At 43.0% G+C, this 20,080-nt stretch overlaps 1 protein-coding gene across 1 annotated transcript in view; it reads right to left on the bottom strand.

Moving 5' to 3' along the window:
- The window catches only part of plch1 (phospholipase C, eta 1), a 138,231-nt gene that overhangs the window by 100,594 nt on the left and 17,557 nt on the right, over positions 1-20,080 (bottom strand). Inside the window, exon 2 of the mRNA XM_029774038.1 lies at positions 19,620-19,720. Within this exon, the coding sequence (XP_029629898.1) occupies positions 19,620-19,698 (79 nt within the window). The 5' untranslated portion in view covers positions 19,699-19,720. The remainder of the gene's footprint in view (positions 1-19,619; positions 19,721-20,080) is intronic.

The raw sequence follows: 20,080 nt of genomic DNA, 5'->3' as shown, positions 1-20,080 counted from the left end.
CAGGGCCGTGGGGTGAGACAGGGATGCAGCTTAAGCCCCACCCTCTTCAACATATATATCAACGAATTGGCGGGGGCACTAGAACAGTCTGCAGCACCCGGCCTCACCCTACTACAATCTGAAGTCAAATGTCTACTGTTTGCTGATGATCTGGTGCTTCTGTCATCAACCAAGGAGGGCCTACAGCAGCACCTAGATATTCTGCATAGATTCTGCCAGACCTGGGACCTGACAGTAAATCTCAGTAAGACCAAAATAATGGTGTTCCAAAAAAGGCCCAGTCGCCAGGACCACAAATACAAATTCCATCTAGACACCTTTGCCCTAGAGCACACAAAACAACTATACATACCTCGGCCTAAACATCAGCGCCACAGGTAACTTCCACAAAGCTGTGAATGATCTGAGAGACAAGGCAAGAAGGGCATTCTACGCCATCAAAAGGAACATCAAATTCAACATACCAATTAGGATCTGGCTAAAAATACTTGAATCAGTTATAGAACCCATTGCCCTTTATGGTTGTGAGGTCTGGGGTCCGCTCACCAACCAAGAATTCACAAAATGGGACAAACACCAAATTGAGACTCTGCATGCAGAATTCTGCAAAAATATCCTCCGTGTACAACGTAGAACACTAAATAATGCATGCAGAGCAGAATTAGGCCGATACCCACTAATTATCAAAATCCAGAAAATAACCGTTAAATTCTACAACCACCTAAAAGGAAGCGATTCCCAAACCTTCCTTAACAAAGCTCAACTACAGAGAGATGAACCTGGAGAAGAGTCCCCTAAGCAAGCTGGTCCTGGGGCTCTGTTCACAAAAATAAACAGATCCCACAAAGCCCCAGGACAGCAACACAATTAGACCCAACCAAATCATGAGAAAACAAAAAGATAATTACAAGACACATTGGAAAGAATTAACAAAAAAACTGAGCACAAACACAAACAGGCCGCACAGAGCCCCAGGACAACAACACAATTAGGACCCCAGGACCTCCAGCCCAATGTATGACCATATTAGAGACACATATTTAAAACAAACCTGATTTTGATAAACTCACATATCTACTGGGTGAAATACCACAGTGTGCCATCACAGCAGCAAGATTTGTGACCTGTTGCCACAAGAAAAGGTCAACCAGTGAAGAACAAACACAATTGTAAATACAACCCATATTTATGCTTATTTATTTTACAACACTGTATATATACATAATATGACATTTGTAATGTCTTTATTCTTTTGAAACTTCTGTATGTTAAATGTTTACTGTTAATTTTTATTGTTTATTTCACTTTTGTATATTATCTACCTCACTTGCTTTGGCAATGTTAACATATGTTTCCCATGCCAATAAAGCCCCTTGAATTGAATTGAATAGAGGGATATAGAAAGATAGCGAGAGATGGAGAGATATAGAGAGAGAGATATAGAGATATATTGAGAGATAGCGCAGAGACAGATATATAGAGAGAGACAGCGAGATAGATATATAGAGAAAGACCGATAGATCGAGAGAGATAGAGACAGAGATGGAAAGAAAGAGATAGAGACAGATGGAAAGAGAGATAGAGACAGTGATAGAGAGAGAGAGAGATGGAAAGAGAGATAGAGAGAGACAGAGATGGAAAGAGAGAGATGGAGACAGAGATGGAAAGACTGATAGAGAGATGAAAAGAGAGAGATGGAGACAGCGATGGAAAGAGAGAGAGAGCGTGCTGAGATTCATCCTCATCACAATCATCATCATCAAGAGAGGAAAGGCAGGAATAGAAACTAATTTGACATGAAAAAGCAATTAGCAACAGTGTGCCACTCTCCTACACACACTTAGAAATAGAATGACCCGCAGGTCTCTCTCTCTCTCTCTCTCTCCCTCTCTCCCCCTCTCTCCCTCTGTTAATTTTTCTATTTCAATTTAAGAGCTTTATTGGCATGGGAAACATATGTTTACATTGCCAAAACAAGTGAAATAGATAATATACAAAAGTGAAATAAACAATAAAAAATGAACAGTAAACATTACACTCACAAAAGTTCCAAAATAATAAAGACATTTCAAATGTCATATTATGTCTATATACAGTGTTGTAATGATGTGCAAATAGTTAAAATACAAAATTGAAAATAAATAAAGTATTTACAATGGTGTTTGTTCTTCACTGGTTGACCTTTTCTTGTGGCAACAGGTCACAAATATTGCTGCTGTGACGGCACACTGTGGTATTTCACTCAATAGATATGGGAGTTTATCAAAATTGGGTTTGTTTTCAAATTCTTTGTGGATCTGTGTAATCTGAGGGAAATATGTGTCTCTAATATGGTCATACATTGGTCAGGAGGTTAGGAAGTGCAGCTCAGTTTCCACCTCATTTTGTGGGCAGTGTGCACATAGCCTGTCTTCTCTTGAGAGCCAGGTCTGCCTATGACGGCCTTTCTCAATAGCAAGACTATTCTCACTGAGACTGTACATTTTGGGTCAGTCATATTGATCAGGTATTCTGCCACTGTGAACTCTCTGTGAACTCTCATGAGTTTGGGTCTAATTGGGTCTAATTGTGTTGCTGTCCTGGGGCTCTGTGGGGTCTGTTTGTGTTTGTGAACAGAGTCCCAGGACCAGCTTGCTTAAGGGACTCTTCTCCAGGTTCATCTCTCTATAGGTGATGGCTTTGTTATGGAAGGTTCTGGAATCGCATCCTTTTAATTAGCGGCCTAATTGTGCTCTACATGCATTATTTGATGTTTTACGTTGTACACGGAGGATATTTTTGCAGGATCAACTAAGAGTGTTTCTTATTAGTCTTAAACAAATCTACTTTGAAACAAAAGTATAAACAAAAACAAAAGTATCCACACATGGTTATGGGCTTAAAAAAAGAAGACACCTGTACCATGTCAGAGATAGATGTTGAAATGTATTACATTACATTACATGTTGAGTTTGCAGCCCAATATTACACTTTATATACATCACAGAAGACTGAAATATAACAAAACTGTTTGACATAGAAACACCGGATTTTCTTAGTTTAATTCATTGTTTTATGTTTATTAATTACGAAATTATGTAAAATATTTACAACATTCCACCCATGAGGCCAATAGAGGGTGATTTGGTCCTTTGACTGCAGGACTACCAATCTGGGGCATGGGCACCCACTCACCACATAACAGCAGCTATACCGTAGACAGTCATGGTGCAGAACAACTCCCTTTGTGTTTCTATCTGTAGGTTAGCATCACACACTATAGCATATAGGGCTAGGCTAGCATCACACACTATAGCATATAGGGCTAGGCTAGCATCACACACTATAGCCTATAGGGCTAGGCTAGCATCACACACTATAGCCTATAGGGCTAGGCTAGCATCACACACTATAGCATATAGGGCTAGGCTAGCATCACACACTATAGCCTATAGGGCTAGGCTAGCATCACACACTATAGCCTATAGGGCTAGGCTAGCATCACACACTATAGCCTATAGGGCTAGGCTAGCATCACACACTATAGCCTATAGGGCTAGGCTAGCATCACACACTATAGCCTATAGGGCTAGGCTAGCATCACACACTATAGCCTATAGGGCTAGGCTAGCATCACACACTATAGCCTATAGGGCTAGGCTAGCATCACATACTATAGCCTATAGGGCTAGGCTAGCATCACACACTATAGCATATAGGACTAGGCTAGCATCACACACTATAGCATATAGGGCTAGGCTAGCATCACACACTATAGCATATAGGGCTAGGCTAGCATCACACACTATAGCATATAGGGCTAGGCTAGCATCACACACTATAGCATATAGGGCTAGGCTAGCATCACACACTATAGCCTATAGGGCTAGGCTAGCATCACACACTATAGCAAATAGGGCTAGGCTAGCATCACACACTATAGCATATAGGACTAGGCTAGCATCACACACTATAGCCTATAGGGCTAGGCTAGCATCACACAGTATAGCCTATAGGGCTAGGCTAGCATCACACACTATAGCCTATAGGGCTAGGCTAGCATCACACACTATAGCATATAGGGCTAGGCTAGCATCACACACTCTAGCATATAGGGCTAGGCTAGCATCACACACTATAGCATATAGGACTAGGCTAATATCACACACTATAGCCTATAGGGCTACGCTAGCATCACACACTATAGCATATAGGGCTAGGCTAGCATCACATACTATAGCCTATAGGGCTAGGCTAGCATCACACACTATAGCCTATAGGGCTAGGCTAGCATCACACACTATAGCCTATAGGCCTAGGCTAGCATCACACACTATAGCATATAGGGCTAGGCTAGCATCACACACTATAGCATATAGGACTAGGCTAGGATCTCACACTATAGCCTATAGGGCTAGGCTAGCATCACACACTATAGCCTATAGGGCTAGGCTAGCATCACACACTATAGCATATAGGACTAGGCTAGCATCACACACTATAGCATATAGGGCTAGGCTAGCATCACACACTATAGCATATAGGGCTAGGCTAGCATCACACACTATAGCATATAGGGCTAGGCTAGCATCACACACTATAGCATATAGGGCTAGGCTAGCATCACACACTATAGCATATAGGGCTAGGCTAGCATCACACACTATAGCCTATAGGGCTAGGCTAGCATCACACACTATAGCATATAGGGCTAGGCTAGCATCACACACTATAGCCTATAGGACTAGGCTAGCATCACACACTATAGCCTATAGGGCTAGGCTAGCATCACACACTATAGCCTATAGGGCTAGGCTAGCATCACACACTATAGCCTATAGGGCTAGGCTAACATCACACACTATAGCCTATAGGGCTAGGCTAGCATCACACACTCTAGCATATAGGGCTAGGCTAGCATCACACACTATAGCCTATAGGACTAGGCTAGCATCACACACTATAGCCTATAGGGCTAGGCTAGCATCACACACTATAGCCTATAGGGCTAGGCTAGCATCACACACTATAGCCTATAGGGCTAGGCTAGCATCACACACTATAGCATATAGGGCTAGGCTAGCATCACACACTCTAGCATATAGGGCTAGGCTAGCATCACACACTATAGCCTATAGGGCTAGGCTAGCATCACACACTATAGCCTATAGGGCTAGGCTAGCATCACACACTATAGCCTATAGGGCTAGGCTAGCATCACACACTATAGCCTATAGGGCTAGGCTAGCATCACACACTATAGCCTATAGGGCTAGGCTAGCATCACACACTATAGCCTATAGGGCTAGGCTAGCATCACACACTATAGCATATAGGGCTAGGCTAGCATCACACACTCTAGCATATAGGGCTAGGCTAGCATCACACACTATAGCATATAGGGCTAGGCTAGCATCACACACTATAGCCTATAGGGCTAGGCTAGCATCACACACTATAGCATATAGGGCTAGGCTAGCATCACACACTCTAGCATATAGGGCTAGGCTAGCATCACACACTATAGCATATAGGGCTAGGCTAGCATCACACACTATAGCCTATAGGGCTAGGCTAGCATCACACACTATAGCATATAGGGCTAGGCTAGCATCACACACTATAGCATATAGGGCTAGGCTAGCATCACACACTATAGCCTATGGGGCTAGGCTAGCATTACACACTATAGCCTATAGGGCTAGGCTAGCATCAGACACTATAGCATATAGGGCTAGGCTAGCATCACACACTATAGCATATAGGGCTAGGCTAGCATCACACACTATAGCATATAGGGCTAGGCTAGCATCACACACTATAGCCTATAGGGCTAGGCTAGCATCACACACTATAGCCTATAGGGCTAGGCTAGCATCACACACTATAGCCTATAGGGCTAGGCTAGCATCACACACTATAGCATATAGGGCTAGGCTAGCATCACACACTATAGCCTATAGGGCTAGGCTAGCATCACACACTATAGCCTATAGGGCTAGGCTAGCATCACACACTATAGCCTATAAACCTAGACTAGTATCAGACACTATAGGCCTAGACTCGCATCAGACACTATAGCCTATAGACCTAGGCTAGCATCACACACTATAGCATATAGGGCTAGGCTAGCATCACACACTATAGCATATAGGGCTAGGCTAGCATCAGACACTATAGCCTATAGACCTAGACTAGTATCAGACACTATAGGCCTAGACTAGCATCACACACTATAGCCTATAGGCCTAGACTAGCATCACACACTATAGCCTATAGGCCTAGACTAGCATCACACACTATAGCCTATAGGCCTAGACTAGCATCACACACTATAGCCTATTGGACTAGACTAGCATCACACACTGTAGCCTATAGGCTAGACTAGCATCACACACTGTAGCCTATAGGCCTAGGCTAGCATCAGACACTATAGCCTATAATAACCTCTGCTACTGTATCAACATTTTAGAGATCAATATATTTGGGAATATATTACAAAGCTGATCAACTGTGAAGTGTGAATGACCAACAGTTTGCTGTCACCCTCAATACACGTCATGGAATACTGGTGGCCTTCAATGTGCACAAGTCTCCTCTGGTTAGAGAGGGTTACATTATTCTGCAGATGAATCTCCTCTGGCTAGAGAGGGTTACATTATTCTGCAGATGAATCTCCTCTGGCTAGAGAGGGTTACATTATTCTGCAGATGAATCTCCTCTGGCTAGAGAGGGTTACATTATTCTGCAGATGAATCTCCTCTGGCTAGAGAGGGTTACATTATTCTGCAGATGAATCTCCTCTGGCTAGAGAGGGTTACATTATTCTGCAGATTAATCTCCTCTGGCTAGAGAGGGTTACATTATTCTGCAGATGAATCTCCTCTGGCTAGAGAGGGTTACATTATTCTGCAGATTAATCTCCTCTGGCTAGAGAGGGTTACATATTATTCTGCAGATTAATCTCCTCTGGCTAGAGAGGGTTACATTATTCTGCAGATTAATCTCCTCTGGCTAGAGAGGGTTACATTATTCTGCAGATTAATCTTCTCTGGCTAAAGAGGGTTACATATTATTCTGCAGATTAATCTCCTCTGGCTAGAGAGGGTTACATTATTCTGCAGATGAATCTCCTCTGGCTAGAGAGGGTTACATTATTCTGCAGATTAATCTCCTCTGGCTAGAGAGGGTTACATTATTCTGCAGATTAATCTCCTCTGGCTAGAGAGGGTTACATTATTCTGCAGATTAATCTCCTCTGGCTAGAGAGGGTTACATATTATTCTGCAGATTAATCTCCTCTGGCTAGAGAGGGTTACATTATTATGCAGATTAATCTCCTCTGGCTAGAGAGGGTTACATTATTCTGCAGATTAATCTCCTCTGGCTAGAGAGGGTTACATATTATTCTGCAGATTAATCTCCTCTGGCTAGAGAGGGTTACATTATTCTGCAGATTAATCTCCTCTGGCTAGAGAGGGTTACATTATTCTGCAGATTAATCTCCTCTGGCTAGAGAGGGTTACATTATTCTGCAGATTAATCTCCTCTGGCTAGAGAGGGTTACATTATTCTGCAGATTAATCTCCTCTGGCTAGAGAGGGTTACATATTATTCTGCAGATTAATCTCCTCTGGCTAGAGAGGGTTACATTATTCTGCAGATTAATCTCCTCTGGCTAGAGAGGGTTACATTATTCTGCAGATTAATCTCCTCTGGCTAAAGAGGGTTACATATTATTCTGCAGATTAATCTCCTCTGGCTGGAGAGGGTTACATTATTCTGCAGATTAATCTCCTCTGGCTAGAGAGGGTTACATTATTCTGCAGATTAATCTCCTCTGGCTAGAGAGGGTTACATTATTCTGCAGATTAATCTCCTCTGGCTAAAGAGGGTTACATATTATTCTGCAGATTAATCTCCTCTGGCTAGAGAGGGTTACATTATTCTGCAGATGAATCTCCTCTGGCTAGAGAGGGTTACATTATTCTGCAGATTAATCTCCTCTGGCTAGAGAGGGTTACATTATTCTGCAGATTAATCTCCTCTGGCTAGAGAGGGTTACATTATTCTGCAGATTAATCTCCTCTGGCTAGAGAGGGTTACATTATTCTACAGATTAATCTCCTCTGGCTAGAGAGGGTTACATATTATTCTGCAGATTAATCTCCTCTGGCTAGAGAGGGTTACATTATTCTGCAGATTAATCTCCTCTGGCTAGAGAGGGTTACATTATTCTGCAGATTAATCTCCTCTGGCTAGAGAGGGTTACATTATTCTGCAGATTAATCTCCTCTGGCTAGAGAGGGTTACATATTATTCTGCAGATTAATCTCCTCTGGCTAGAGAGGGTTACATATTATTCTGCAGATTAATCTCCTCTGGCTAGAGAGGGTTACATTATTCTGCAGATTAATCTCCTCTGGCTAGAGAGGGTTACATTATTCTGCAGATTAATCTCCTCTGGCTAGAGAGGGTTACATTATTCTGCAGATTAATCTCCTCTGGCTAGAGAGGGTTACATTATTCTGCAGATTAATCTCCTCTGGCTAGAGAGGGTGACATATTATTCTGCAGATTAATCTCCTCTGGCTAGAGAGGGTTACATTATTCTGCAGATTAATCTCCTCTGGCTAGAGAGGGTTACATTATTCTGCAGATTAATCTCCTCTGGCTAAAGAGGGTTACATATTATTCTGCAGATTAATCTCCTCTGGCTAGAGAGGGTTACATTATTCTGCAGATTAATCTCCTCTGGCTAGAGAGGGTTACATTATTCTGCAGATTAATCTCCTCTGGCTAGAGAGGGTTACATTATTCTGCAGATTAATCTCCTCTGGCTAAAGAGGGTTACATATTATTCTGCAGATTAATCTCCTCTGGCTAGAGAGGGTTACATTATTCTGCAGATGAATCTCCTCTGGCTAGAGAGGGTTACATTATTCTGCAGATTAATCTCCTCTGGCTAGAGAGGGTTACATTATTCTGCAGATTAATCTCCTCTGGCTAGAGAGGGTTACATTATTCTGCAGATTAATCTCCTCTGGCTAGAGAGGGTTACATTATTCTACAGATTAATCTCCTCTGGCTAGAGAGGGTTACATATTATTCTGCAGATTAATCTCCTCTGGCTAGAGAGGGTTACATTATTCTGCAGATTAATCTCCTCTGGCTAGAGAGGGTTACATTATTCTGCAGATTAATCTCCTCTGGCTAGAGAGGGTTACATTATTCTGCAGATTAATCTCCTCTGGCTAGAGAGGGTTACATTATTCTGCAGATTAATCTCCTCTGGCTAGAGAGGGTTACATTATTCTGCAGATTAATCTCCTCTGGCTAGAGAGAGTTAAATTATTCGACAGATTAATCTCCTCTGGCTAGAGAGGGTTACATTATTCTGCAGATTAATCTCCTCTGGCTAGAGAGGGTTACATTATTCTGCAGATTAATCTCCTCTGGCTAGAGAGAGTTAAATTATTCGACAGATTAATCTCCTCTGGCTAGAGAGGGTTACATTATTCTGCAGATTAATCTCCTCTGGCTAGAGAGGGTTACATTATTCTGCAGATTAATCTCCTCTGGCTAGAGAGGGTTACATTATTCTGCAGATTAATCTCCTCTGGCTAGAGAGGGTTACATATTATTCTGCAGATTAATCTCCTCTGGCTAGAGAGGGTTACATTATTATGCAGATTAATCTCCTCTGGCTAGAGAGGGTTACATTATTCTGCAGATTAATCTCCTCTGGCTAGAGAGGGTTACATATTATTCTGCAGATTAATCTCCTCTGGCTAGAGAGGGTTACATTATTCTGCAGATTAATCTCCTCTGGCTAGAGAGGGTTACATTATTCTGCAGATTAATCTCCTCTGGCTAGAGAGGGTTACATTATTCTGCAGATTAATCTCCTCTGGCTAGAGAGGGTTACATTATTCTGCAGATTAATCTCCTCTGGCTAGAGAGGGTTACATATTATTCTGCAGATTAATCTCCTCTGGCTAGAGAGGGTTACATTATTCTGCAGATTAATCTCCTCTGGCTAGAGAGGGTTACATTATTCTGCAGATTAATCTCCTCTGGCTAGAGAGAGTTAAATTATTCGACAGATTAATCTCCTCTGGCTAGAGAGGGTTACATTATTCTGCAGATTAATCTCCTCTGGCTAGAGAGGGTTACATTATTCTGCAGATTAATCTCCTCTGGCTAGAGAGAGTTAAATTATTCGACAGATTAATCTCCTCTGGCTAGAGAGGGTTACATTATTCGGCAGATTAATGTTCTGAGCCTTTTTAAACTCATTTATGTTCATGGGCGGACTTGTCAATGTTTTGTCCAGTGGGCCAGTCTAATTTAGGTTTATGAGTGTGGGGGCCTTAAGGGAGGGGGGAAGGGCCAGTCTAATTTAGGTGTATGTGCGTGGGGGCCTTAAGGGAGGGGGGGAAAGGGCCATTGTGTTAGAAATGCTGGGGTGATGTTTGTCCCAGACTGCACCTGAATATATTCTCCCTACAGACATAAGTGTTCCATTTTAAAATAAAATACTGAAGAAAATTTGATTAAAATGGCTGAATGGTTAGCCTACACAACTTATTTGGTTCACATTGGCAAAATGAATGTGTATCTAACTGTATCAACAAAAGCACATGCAACTCTTGTCAGATAAACCCGGGGAAAAAAGCGGATTTTCTGCCCCCTCGCGACAGACAGCCTGCAGGGAACAGAAGGTATTCAGCTGCAGCACCACTGACAGCTCCTTTCATGCGCTGCCTCTCGCTCCCGAGGAGTGGGCGTGCGTTCTCGGGTTCCATTGCCTACTGTTCTACAAAGACATCTTTCCTGGCAAGACAAAAACACTCCCAACATGAATGTCTGAGTCAAATTGAAAACTTCCTAGGATCATACCAAAAAAAAACGTTTTTTTTTTTTTAAACAAATTGGCAGCAAGAGTAAAGACATTAAAGTATGGGCTGTGATGTTGCACTCACAACAATGTAGTGATTTTCCCACACACCTATGCATAACAAATGCTTATTTATCACACTCACAATGATAGCCTCAAAAAACCAACAAAACACAGGCATATCAAAAGTCAAATTTAAGAATTTAGGAATGGAGTAATCCATTCAGAAGACAGTCCAGGTTTAAACAGGCTACATTTTGATAATACACCCTCGCCCCTCATCACCTAGTACACCATTACACATACACTGAAATCGACTAGAATTTAGTAGAACACTTACCCTTCTCAAAACTGAGATTTCTGGATACTTCGAGTTCAGCCATTTCAGACTAATTTAGTGTTTGCATAGCTCTGGATAAATAATTCCTCTCCAGGATAAAGGGGGAGCGATACTGTTTTGAGGTAGTGCTCTCAATTAGTTTTTGTCCGTTCATCCACTTTGGACATCATTTCCATTAGATAGTCTCCAGTAAGGTACAATAGTTGCCAAGGCGTAAAATCCCATATATTGGTCTGAAATTACCCCCATGGTGCTCTTAGTCCAAATGGAACGCATGTTTTCATCCGTGTCACACAGTCGCCAAACGACCCAGAGATGAACTGAACTGACACAAACAGGACCCTCTCTCTGAACACTCCACAAAACCTGCTGCTTATCTCTCCTGCGCAACATACACACGCATGTCTCTGCTTTACTCTCTGCGCGGAGAGAGCGGAGATGGTGAAGGCTGTTACAAACCTCACACCAGTCGCGCCGAGCGAAAAAAAATGCGATAAACCCATTTTCTTGACATATTTACGCGATAGCATGGCGAGGTGATGAGTGGGGCTGTCATATACGCGGAGCTAGGGAAAAGGGTACAAGTCTACGACCTCCCAAGGGACTCAAAATATCCTAACCAAATTTCAGATAGTCTATGAACAAAAAATCTTCCACATGATGTTGACCAGGTAGGCTAATTGATGACAGTTCTGTGTGATTTGAAATCGAGTTGCATTTCAGTCTTAAGATTGTGTTCCGGGGGAATCAAGAATGGAAAACGTGAACTTGTGTTTTTGACAGCCGTTTTACTACCTTTCATCTCACCGGCTCTGACGTGAGGAGCGCGGAATGCGATGGGGCGTTCTGGTGGGAAGGGAAACGGTTTATTTATTATTTGTACTCGCTCTCTCTCTCTCTGCTTTCTATTAAGCAGGATGATATGTGCCCTGCCACTGCTGCATCTCCAAAGATGTCAACTATTTCACCAATAGGAAACACATCACCCATAAATTGGCCCTTCAGCCTATGTTTGTTTTTCTACTTAAGTGCAGGCTTCTGGGTGGAAAGGATATCGCCCAGGGGCTTCGTCAAACCATAACCGAGTCATTTCCCTCGCTTGACGAATAGATTTGCTCATTAGAAAGCTACCTGCTTGACGGTTTGAATTGAAGAATAGACTATCACTGTGAAAATGGTAATAATATGTAGCCGCACTAGCTACCCACTGGGCAAAAATTGGTCGAATCAATGTTGTTTCCACGTAATTTCAACAAAACAATTCAATGTGATAACATTAATCAACGGATTTGAACAAAAGTAATCAAGGTAAGGGAATTTCGACTTTTTTTTTATTCACCCAACGTTGAACCTAAATCCAATGGTATTTCACGTTGAATTCACGTTAGTTGACAACTCAACGAAATGTAAATAAAACCTAGATGTTGAAATGACGTCTGTGCCCAGTGGGTAGTCTGTCTGCTGAAAAATACACGGTCATTTCCACACACTGTCATCTCTCATCTACTCCAAATGTATAATTGCTGGAATTTAGCTTCAAGCCGAGGTTCAAAAATGATTCTGTTAGGGCAGTGGTTCTCGAACTTGTTATTGTCCAGTACCCCTTCAAACATTCAACCTCCAGCTGCGTACCCCCTCTAGCACCAGGGTCAGCGCACTCTCACATGTTGTTTTTTTCCATTTCAATTTTTCCATTTTAGTCATTTAGCAGACGCTCTTATCCAGAGCGACTTAAAGTAGTGAATACATACATTTCATGCATTTTTTTTCTTCTTTTGTACTGGCCCCCCGTGGGAATCGAACCCACAACCCTGGTGTTGCAAACACCATGCTCTACCAACTGAGCCACAGGGAAGAGGACATCACTGTAAGCCTGCCACACACACACACACACACACACACACACACACACACACACACACACACACACACACACACACACACACACACACACACACACACACACACACACACACACACACACACACACACACACACACACACACACACACACACACACACACACACACACACACACACACACACACACACACACACACACACACACACACACACACACACACACACCATACGATACATTTATTAAACATAAGAATGAGTGTGAGTTTTTGTCACAACCCGGCTTGTGGGAAGTGACAAATAACTCTTATAGGACCAGGGCACAAATAATAATAATCACAAATGCTGCTCTTTATTTAGCCATCTTACATATAAAACCTTATTTGTTCATCAAAAATTGTGAATAACTCACCACAGGTTAATGAGAATGGTGTGCTTGAAAGGATGCACATAACTCTGTAATGTTGGGTTGTATTGGAGAGTATCTCAGTCTTAAATCATTTTCCACACACAGTCTGTGCCTGTATTTAGTTTCCATGCTAGTGAGGGCGGAGAATCCACTCTCACATAGGTTAGGTACATGGTTGCAAAGAGCATCAGTGTCTTAACAGCGCAATTTGCCAAGGCAGGAAACTCTGAGCGCAGCCCAATCCAGAAATCTGGCAGTGGCTTCTGATTAAATACAATTTTCCCAGAACCGCTTGTTGCAATTTGGATGAGGCTCTCTTGTTCAGATATCGGTAAGTGGACTGGAGGCAGGGCATGAAAGGGATAACAAATCCAGTTGTTTGTGTCGTCCGTTTCGGGAAAGTATCTGCGTAATTGGCACCCAGCTCACTCAGGTGCTTCGCTATATCACATTTGACATTGTCCGTAAGCTTGAGTTAATTTGCACACAAAAATCATACAATGATGGAAAGACCTGTGTGTTGTCCTTGTTAATGCAGACAGAGAAGAGCTCCAACTTCTTAATCATAGCCTCAGTTTTGTCCCGCACATTGAATATAGTTGCACATTGAATATAGTTGCAGAAAATCCTAAATTCAGATCATTCAGGCGAGAAAGAACATCACCCAGATAGGCCAGTCGTGTGAGAAACTCTTCATCATGCAAGCAGTCAGACAAGTGAAAATTATGGTCAGTAAAGAAAACTTTAAGCTCGTCTCTCAATTAAAAACAAGTTACAATACTTTGCCCCCTGATAACCAGGGCACTTCTGTATGTTATAAAAGCGTTACATGGTCGCTGCCCATATCATTGGTTTAAGAAAGTTAACCATTTCCACTGTAGTGTCCAAAACGTCTTTCAAGCTGTCAGGCATTCCCTTGGCAGCAAGAGCCTCTTGGTGGATGCTGCAGTGGACCCAAGTGGCGTCGGGAGCAACTGCTTGCACGCGCGTTACCACTCCACTATGTCTCTCTGTCATGGATCTTGGCCATCAGTACAGATACCAACACATCTTGACCACCAAAGTCCATTTGATGTCACGAAGCTGTCCAGTACTTAAAAAATATCCTCTCATGTTGTCCTGGTTTCCAGTGGTTTGCATTAGAGGCTGTCTTCCTTAATTGACACCCCATAAACGTAAAGGACATATACCAGGAGCTGTGCCAGGCCCGCCATGTCTGTTGACTCATCCAGCAGTAAAGCATATAATCCACTGGCTTGTTTCAAAACATCTCCTGCCATGTCACTGATGCGTCGTGAAACAGTGGTGTTTGATGAAGACATAGTCTGTGTAGTTTTTTTGGCCTTTTCCCCCAGCATTGTCCCAGCCATATCCACGGCAGCAGGAAGAATTAAGTCCTCCACAATAGTATGGGGCTTGCCTGAGCCACTCGGTAGCTCACCATATAAGATGCTTCTAGCCCCTTCTCATTAATGGTATCTGTTGCTTTTATACATGTCTTACTACTCAAAAAACTTGTGGCTTGTTTTTCAAATTGTCATGTTTCGTTTCGAAATGTCTGCGCAAGAGTGAAGGTTTTCCGCGTGAGAGTAACGGTTAATGTGATTGGATGTTAATTATTTGACTAGGCTACCTGTATTTGACATTGTGTTGTTATTTCGCAGAACACGAGATGGTTTAATTTTATTTTTGGCAGTGAAACGAGGCTACTCAGGTGAGAGAAAAAACCTTACCCAAATGTATAGCCCTGTTGGAAAATATAAATGTACTGTTTGAAAATGTGAGGAAAAAATGTATATTATATAAACTCAGCAAAAAAAGAAACGTCCCTTTTTCAGGACCCTGTCTTTCAAAGATCATTTGTATAAATCCAAATAACTTCACAGATCTTCACTGTAAAGGGTTTAAACACTGTTTCCCATGCTTGTTCAATGAACCATAAACAACTAATGAACATGCACCTGTGGAACAGTCGTTAAGACACTAACAGCTCACAGACGGTAGGCAATTAAGGTCACAGTTATGAAAACTTAGGACACTAAAGATGCCTTTCTACTGACTCTGAAAAACACCAAAAGAAAGATGCCCAAGGTCCCTGCTCATATGCGTGAACGTGCCTTAGGCATGCTGCAAGGAGGCATGAGGACTGCAGATGTCGTAAGGGCAATAAATTGCAATATCCGTACTGTGAGACGCCTAAGACAGTGCTACAAAGAGACAGGACGGACAGCTGATCGTCCTCGCAGTGGCAGACCATGTGTAACAAAACCTGCACAGGATCGGTACATCCGAACATCACACCTGCGGGACAGGTACAGGATGGCAACAACAACTGCCTGAGTTGCACCAGGAACGCACAATCCCTCCATCAGTGCTCAAACTGTCTGCACTAGGCTGAGAGTGGCTGGACTGAGGGCTTGTAGGCCTGTTGTAAGGCAGGTCCTCACCAGACATCACCGGCAACAACGTCCCCTATGGGCACAAACCCACCATCGCTGGACCAGACAGGACTGGCAAAAAGTGCTCTTTACTGATGAGTCACGGGTTTGTCTCACCAGGGGTGATGGTTTGATTTGCGTTTATCGTCGAAAGAATGAGCTTTACACCAATGCCTGTACTCTGGAGCGGGATCGATTTGGAGGTGGAGGGTCTGTCATGGTCTGGGGCGGTGTGTCACAGCATCATCGGACTGAGCTTGTTGGTATTGCAAGCAATCTCAACGCTGTGCGTTACAGGGAAGACATCCTCCTCCCTCACGTGGTACCCTTCCTGCAGGCTCATCCTGACATGACCCTCCAGTATGACAATGCCACCAGCCATACTGCTCGTTCTGTGCGTGATTTCCTGCAAGACAGGAATGTCAGTGTTCTGCCATGGCCAGCGAAGAGCCCGGATCTCAATCTTATTGAGCACGTCTGGGACCTGTTGGATCGGAGGGTGAGGGCTAGGGCCATTCCCCCCAGAACTGTCCGGGAACTTGCAAGTGGAAGGGTGGAGTAACATCGCACAGCAAGAACTGGCAAATCTGGTGCAGTCCATGAGGAGGAGATGCAATACAGTACTTAATGCAGCTGGTGGCCACACCAGATACTGACTGTTACTTTTGAGTTTGACCCCCCCCCCCCCTTTGTTCAGGGACACATTATTCCATTTCTGTTCATCACATGTCTGTGGAACTTATTCAGTTTATGTCTCAGTTGTTGAATCTTGTTATGTTCATACACATATTTACACATGTTAAGTTTGCTGAAAATAAACGCAGTTGACAGTGAGAGGACATTTCTTTTTTTATATTTGATATTTATATTTTATATTTTTATATTTTATATAGTTTATATTAAAAGCAAAATTTTCAACAACAAAAAAATGTGAATCACATTTTTATTTGGTGTACCCCTGACGGCATTGCGCATACCCCTGGAATACCTGTTCTGGAGGATTTATTGTTTGGGCTGAAGATCCGTGTTATAGCTCGGTTGAAATGTTTATGGTAATTTCTGATTGATCTGACATATGCAGCAGATCGTTTTGTCTGTTGAGAGCGTTCCTCTGCCCAGGTGTTGCTGACACATGCCAGATCTTACAATGCCCAGTGGCATGTACTCATGGATGCCAAAGTAAGCCAGGCTTCCCCCAAAAATAGACCAATACATTTTTTTTTTAAACATATAAAATAATGTATCTTTCCTTTGTCTGTGTTTCATTCTTTCTCCTTCAATTTGAAAGAGGCTGCATGTATCTCACTGGAGAAAGCATCCTAGCAAGTAAAACAGCGCCCCTCTTTCTCAGAATGTGTAGCCTACCTATCTGATGCTGTCTGATCAGAAAGAGTAGGACATTGTTGCAACCCGTAGCGTTGAATGCAAGGGAAGCCATTGAGTATTTGAACTCCCTTGATAAAAATAATATTAATAGTCAATTAGTGTTGAGCTAAACTGAGTGAGCTCAACTGTGAATGGTCCTGGCACATCAAAAAAATGTGTCAAGGGAAGCCAGTTTGGATTTGGCTTCACACCAATCACATGACAACAAAAGCAGAACGTAATTGTTGCATCTCGTTGGGTCATTGTCGTCCCATGGCTAGCTAGCTAGCTAAAACCATCCCCTTCCTAAATTAGCCATGGATGGATATAGGGATTTAGACTTAATTCTCCGTACTAGCCAATGATTATAACAGCGATTTTGATCAAACCATACATTCATATATTGTGCCCATGGCCTGAGAGGATGGAAGTTCATCATGTGGCTAGATGTAGTAGGCTAATGTTAACTAGCTGGCCTGGCGCATTGTTACCCATGAAAGGAAGTTAGGTTAACGAGCAGGTATTTTAGCCAGGTAGCCTAGGACAACAACAACAACAAAATTTCACTGGACAGAGGTTGCTATCTCGTTTTGTGATGAAACAAAGGTGTGGTTGAATTCTTTCTGCCTGCCTTATGCCTATATATAACGGTAACACATAGGTTGTAATATGTTTTTTTTCTGGCTTGACTTCCCCGGTGATTTAACCCACGCACCGCTACTGACCACGCCTGGATAGGTACACTACATGACCAAAAGTATGTGGACACCTGCTCGTCGAACATCTCATTCCAAAATCATGGGTATTAATATGGAGTTGGTCCTCCCTTTACTGCTATAACAGCCTGCACTCTTCTGGGAAGGCTTTCCACTAGATGTTGGAACATTGCTGCGGGGACTTGCTTCCATTCAGCCACAAGAGTATTAGTGAGGTCAGGCACTGATGTTGGGTGATTAGGCCTGGCTCGCAGTCGGTGTTCCAATTCATCCCAAAGGTGTTCGATGGGGTTGAGGTCAGGGTTCTGTGCAGGGCAGTCAAGTTCTCCCACACTGATCTCGACAAACCATTTCAGTATGGCCCTCACTTTGTGCACGAGGGCATTGTCATGATGAAACAGGAAAGGGCATTCCCCAAACTGTTGCCACAAAGTTGGAAGCACAGAATCATCTAGAATGCTATTGTATGCTGTAGCATTAAGATTTCCCTTCACTGGAACTAAAGGGCCCGAACCATGAAAAATAGCCCCAGACCATTATTCCTCCTCCACCAAACTTTACAGTTGGCACTATGCATTTGGGCAGGTAGTGTTCTCCTGGCATCCGCCAAACCCAGATTCATCCGTCGGACTGCCAGATTGTGAAGCGTGATTCATCACTCACGTGTATGCGTTTCCACTGCTCTAGTGTCCAATGGCGGCGAGCTTTACACCACTCCAGCCGACGCTTGGCATTGAGCATGGTGATCTTGTCTTGTGTGTGGCTGCTCGGCCATGGAAACTCATTTCATGAAGCTCCAGACGAACAGTTCTTGTGCTGACGTTGCTTCCAGAGACAGTTTGGAACTCGGTAGTGAGTGTTGCAACCGAGGACAGACAATCTTTACACACTACGCACTTCAAGACTCGGCGGTAACGTTCTGTGAGCTTGTGTGGTCTACCACTTTGTGGCTGAGCCATTGTTGCTCCTCGATGTTTCCACTTCACAATAACAGCACTTACAGTTGACCGAAGCAGCTCTAGCAGGGCAGACATTTGACGAACTGACTTTTTGGAAAGGTGGCATCCTATGACAGTGCCACGTTGAAAGTCACTGAGCTCTTCAGTAAGGCCATTTTACTGCCAATGTTTTGTCTATGGAGATTGCATGGGTGTATGCTCGATTTTATACACCTGTCAGCAATGGGTGTGGATGAAATAGCTGAACCCACTAATTTGAAGGGGTGTCCACATACTTTTGTATATATAGTGTATTTTCTGTATAAGCTAACCACATCATATGTTATAGCAGTCTGGTGCCTGATGACAGGTGTCAGTCCATGACCTTGGTTAATGCTTGAAATGTCTGAGCAGGGGAACGCAGACGTGATGTCCCAGTGTGCACCGTCCAACACCAACGTCCATGGATGATGAAAAGATGTTGAAATTTGATCTGGCCCATGATGCACATAATAATACACATTTCCTGTTATTGTAAGATTATTTTCCTGCTGTGACAAACTGGTCAAATGAAGATATCTGTAGACATAGAGAAATAGAGAACTGTGTGCTTGCTTATGTGTGTGTGTGTGTGTGTGTGTGTGTGTGTGTGTGTGTGTGTGTGTGACACTCACCATGAAAGATGCTGTTGTCTGTGAGGAAGTGGTGGCAGTACTGCGGCCCTCCTTTCCTGTTCACAACCCAGGAACTCATGGCGGTGGGAGGGATGGGAGACCTGTGAAGGAGGAGAAAAGCGTGAGACTGGACACAATACAGTTCACCATAAGCTTAAGATTTTGTTGTTCCTGGTTCCTCACTAGGGTTCCTGCCTTCTAGGGAGCTTTTCATAGCCACTGTGCTTCTGCCTCTGCATTGCTTTCTTTTTGGGGCTTTAGGCTGGGTATCTGTAAAAAACTTTGTGACAATGTAAAAAAAAAAATGGCTTTATAAAATGTGATGGACTGATTAAACTCGTGTAGCTCCTGAATCATTGACTTTGTGTGGAATAGGGGGCATCAGACATGACAGCCCTACAATAAAATACCACTTTCACCTCAAAGAGCCTAAAGTGTGAACTATAACCCCTGAACTCTGG

Source organism: Salmo trutta, chromosome 13 (assembly GCF_901001165.1).
Source record: "Salmo trutta chromosome 13, fSalTru1.1, whole genome shotgun sequence".
Taxonomy (NCBI): Eukaryota; Metazoa; Chordata; class Actinopteri; order Salmoniformes; family Salmonidae; genus Salmo; species Salmo trutta.
Note: the sequence above shows the minus strand (reverse complement) of the source record. Positions and strands in the feature narration are given on the sequence as shown.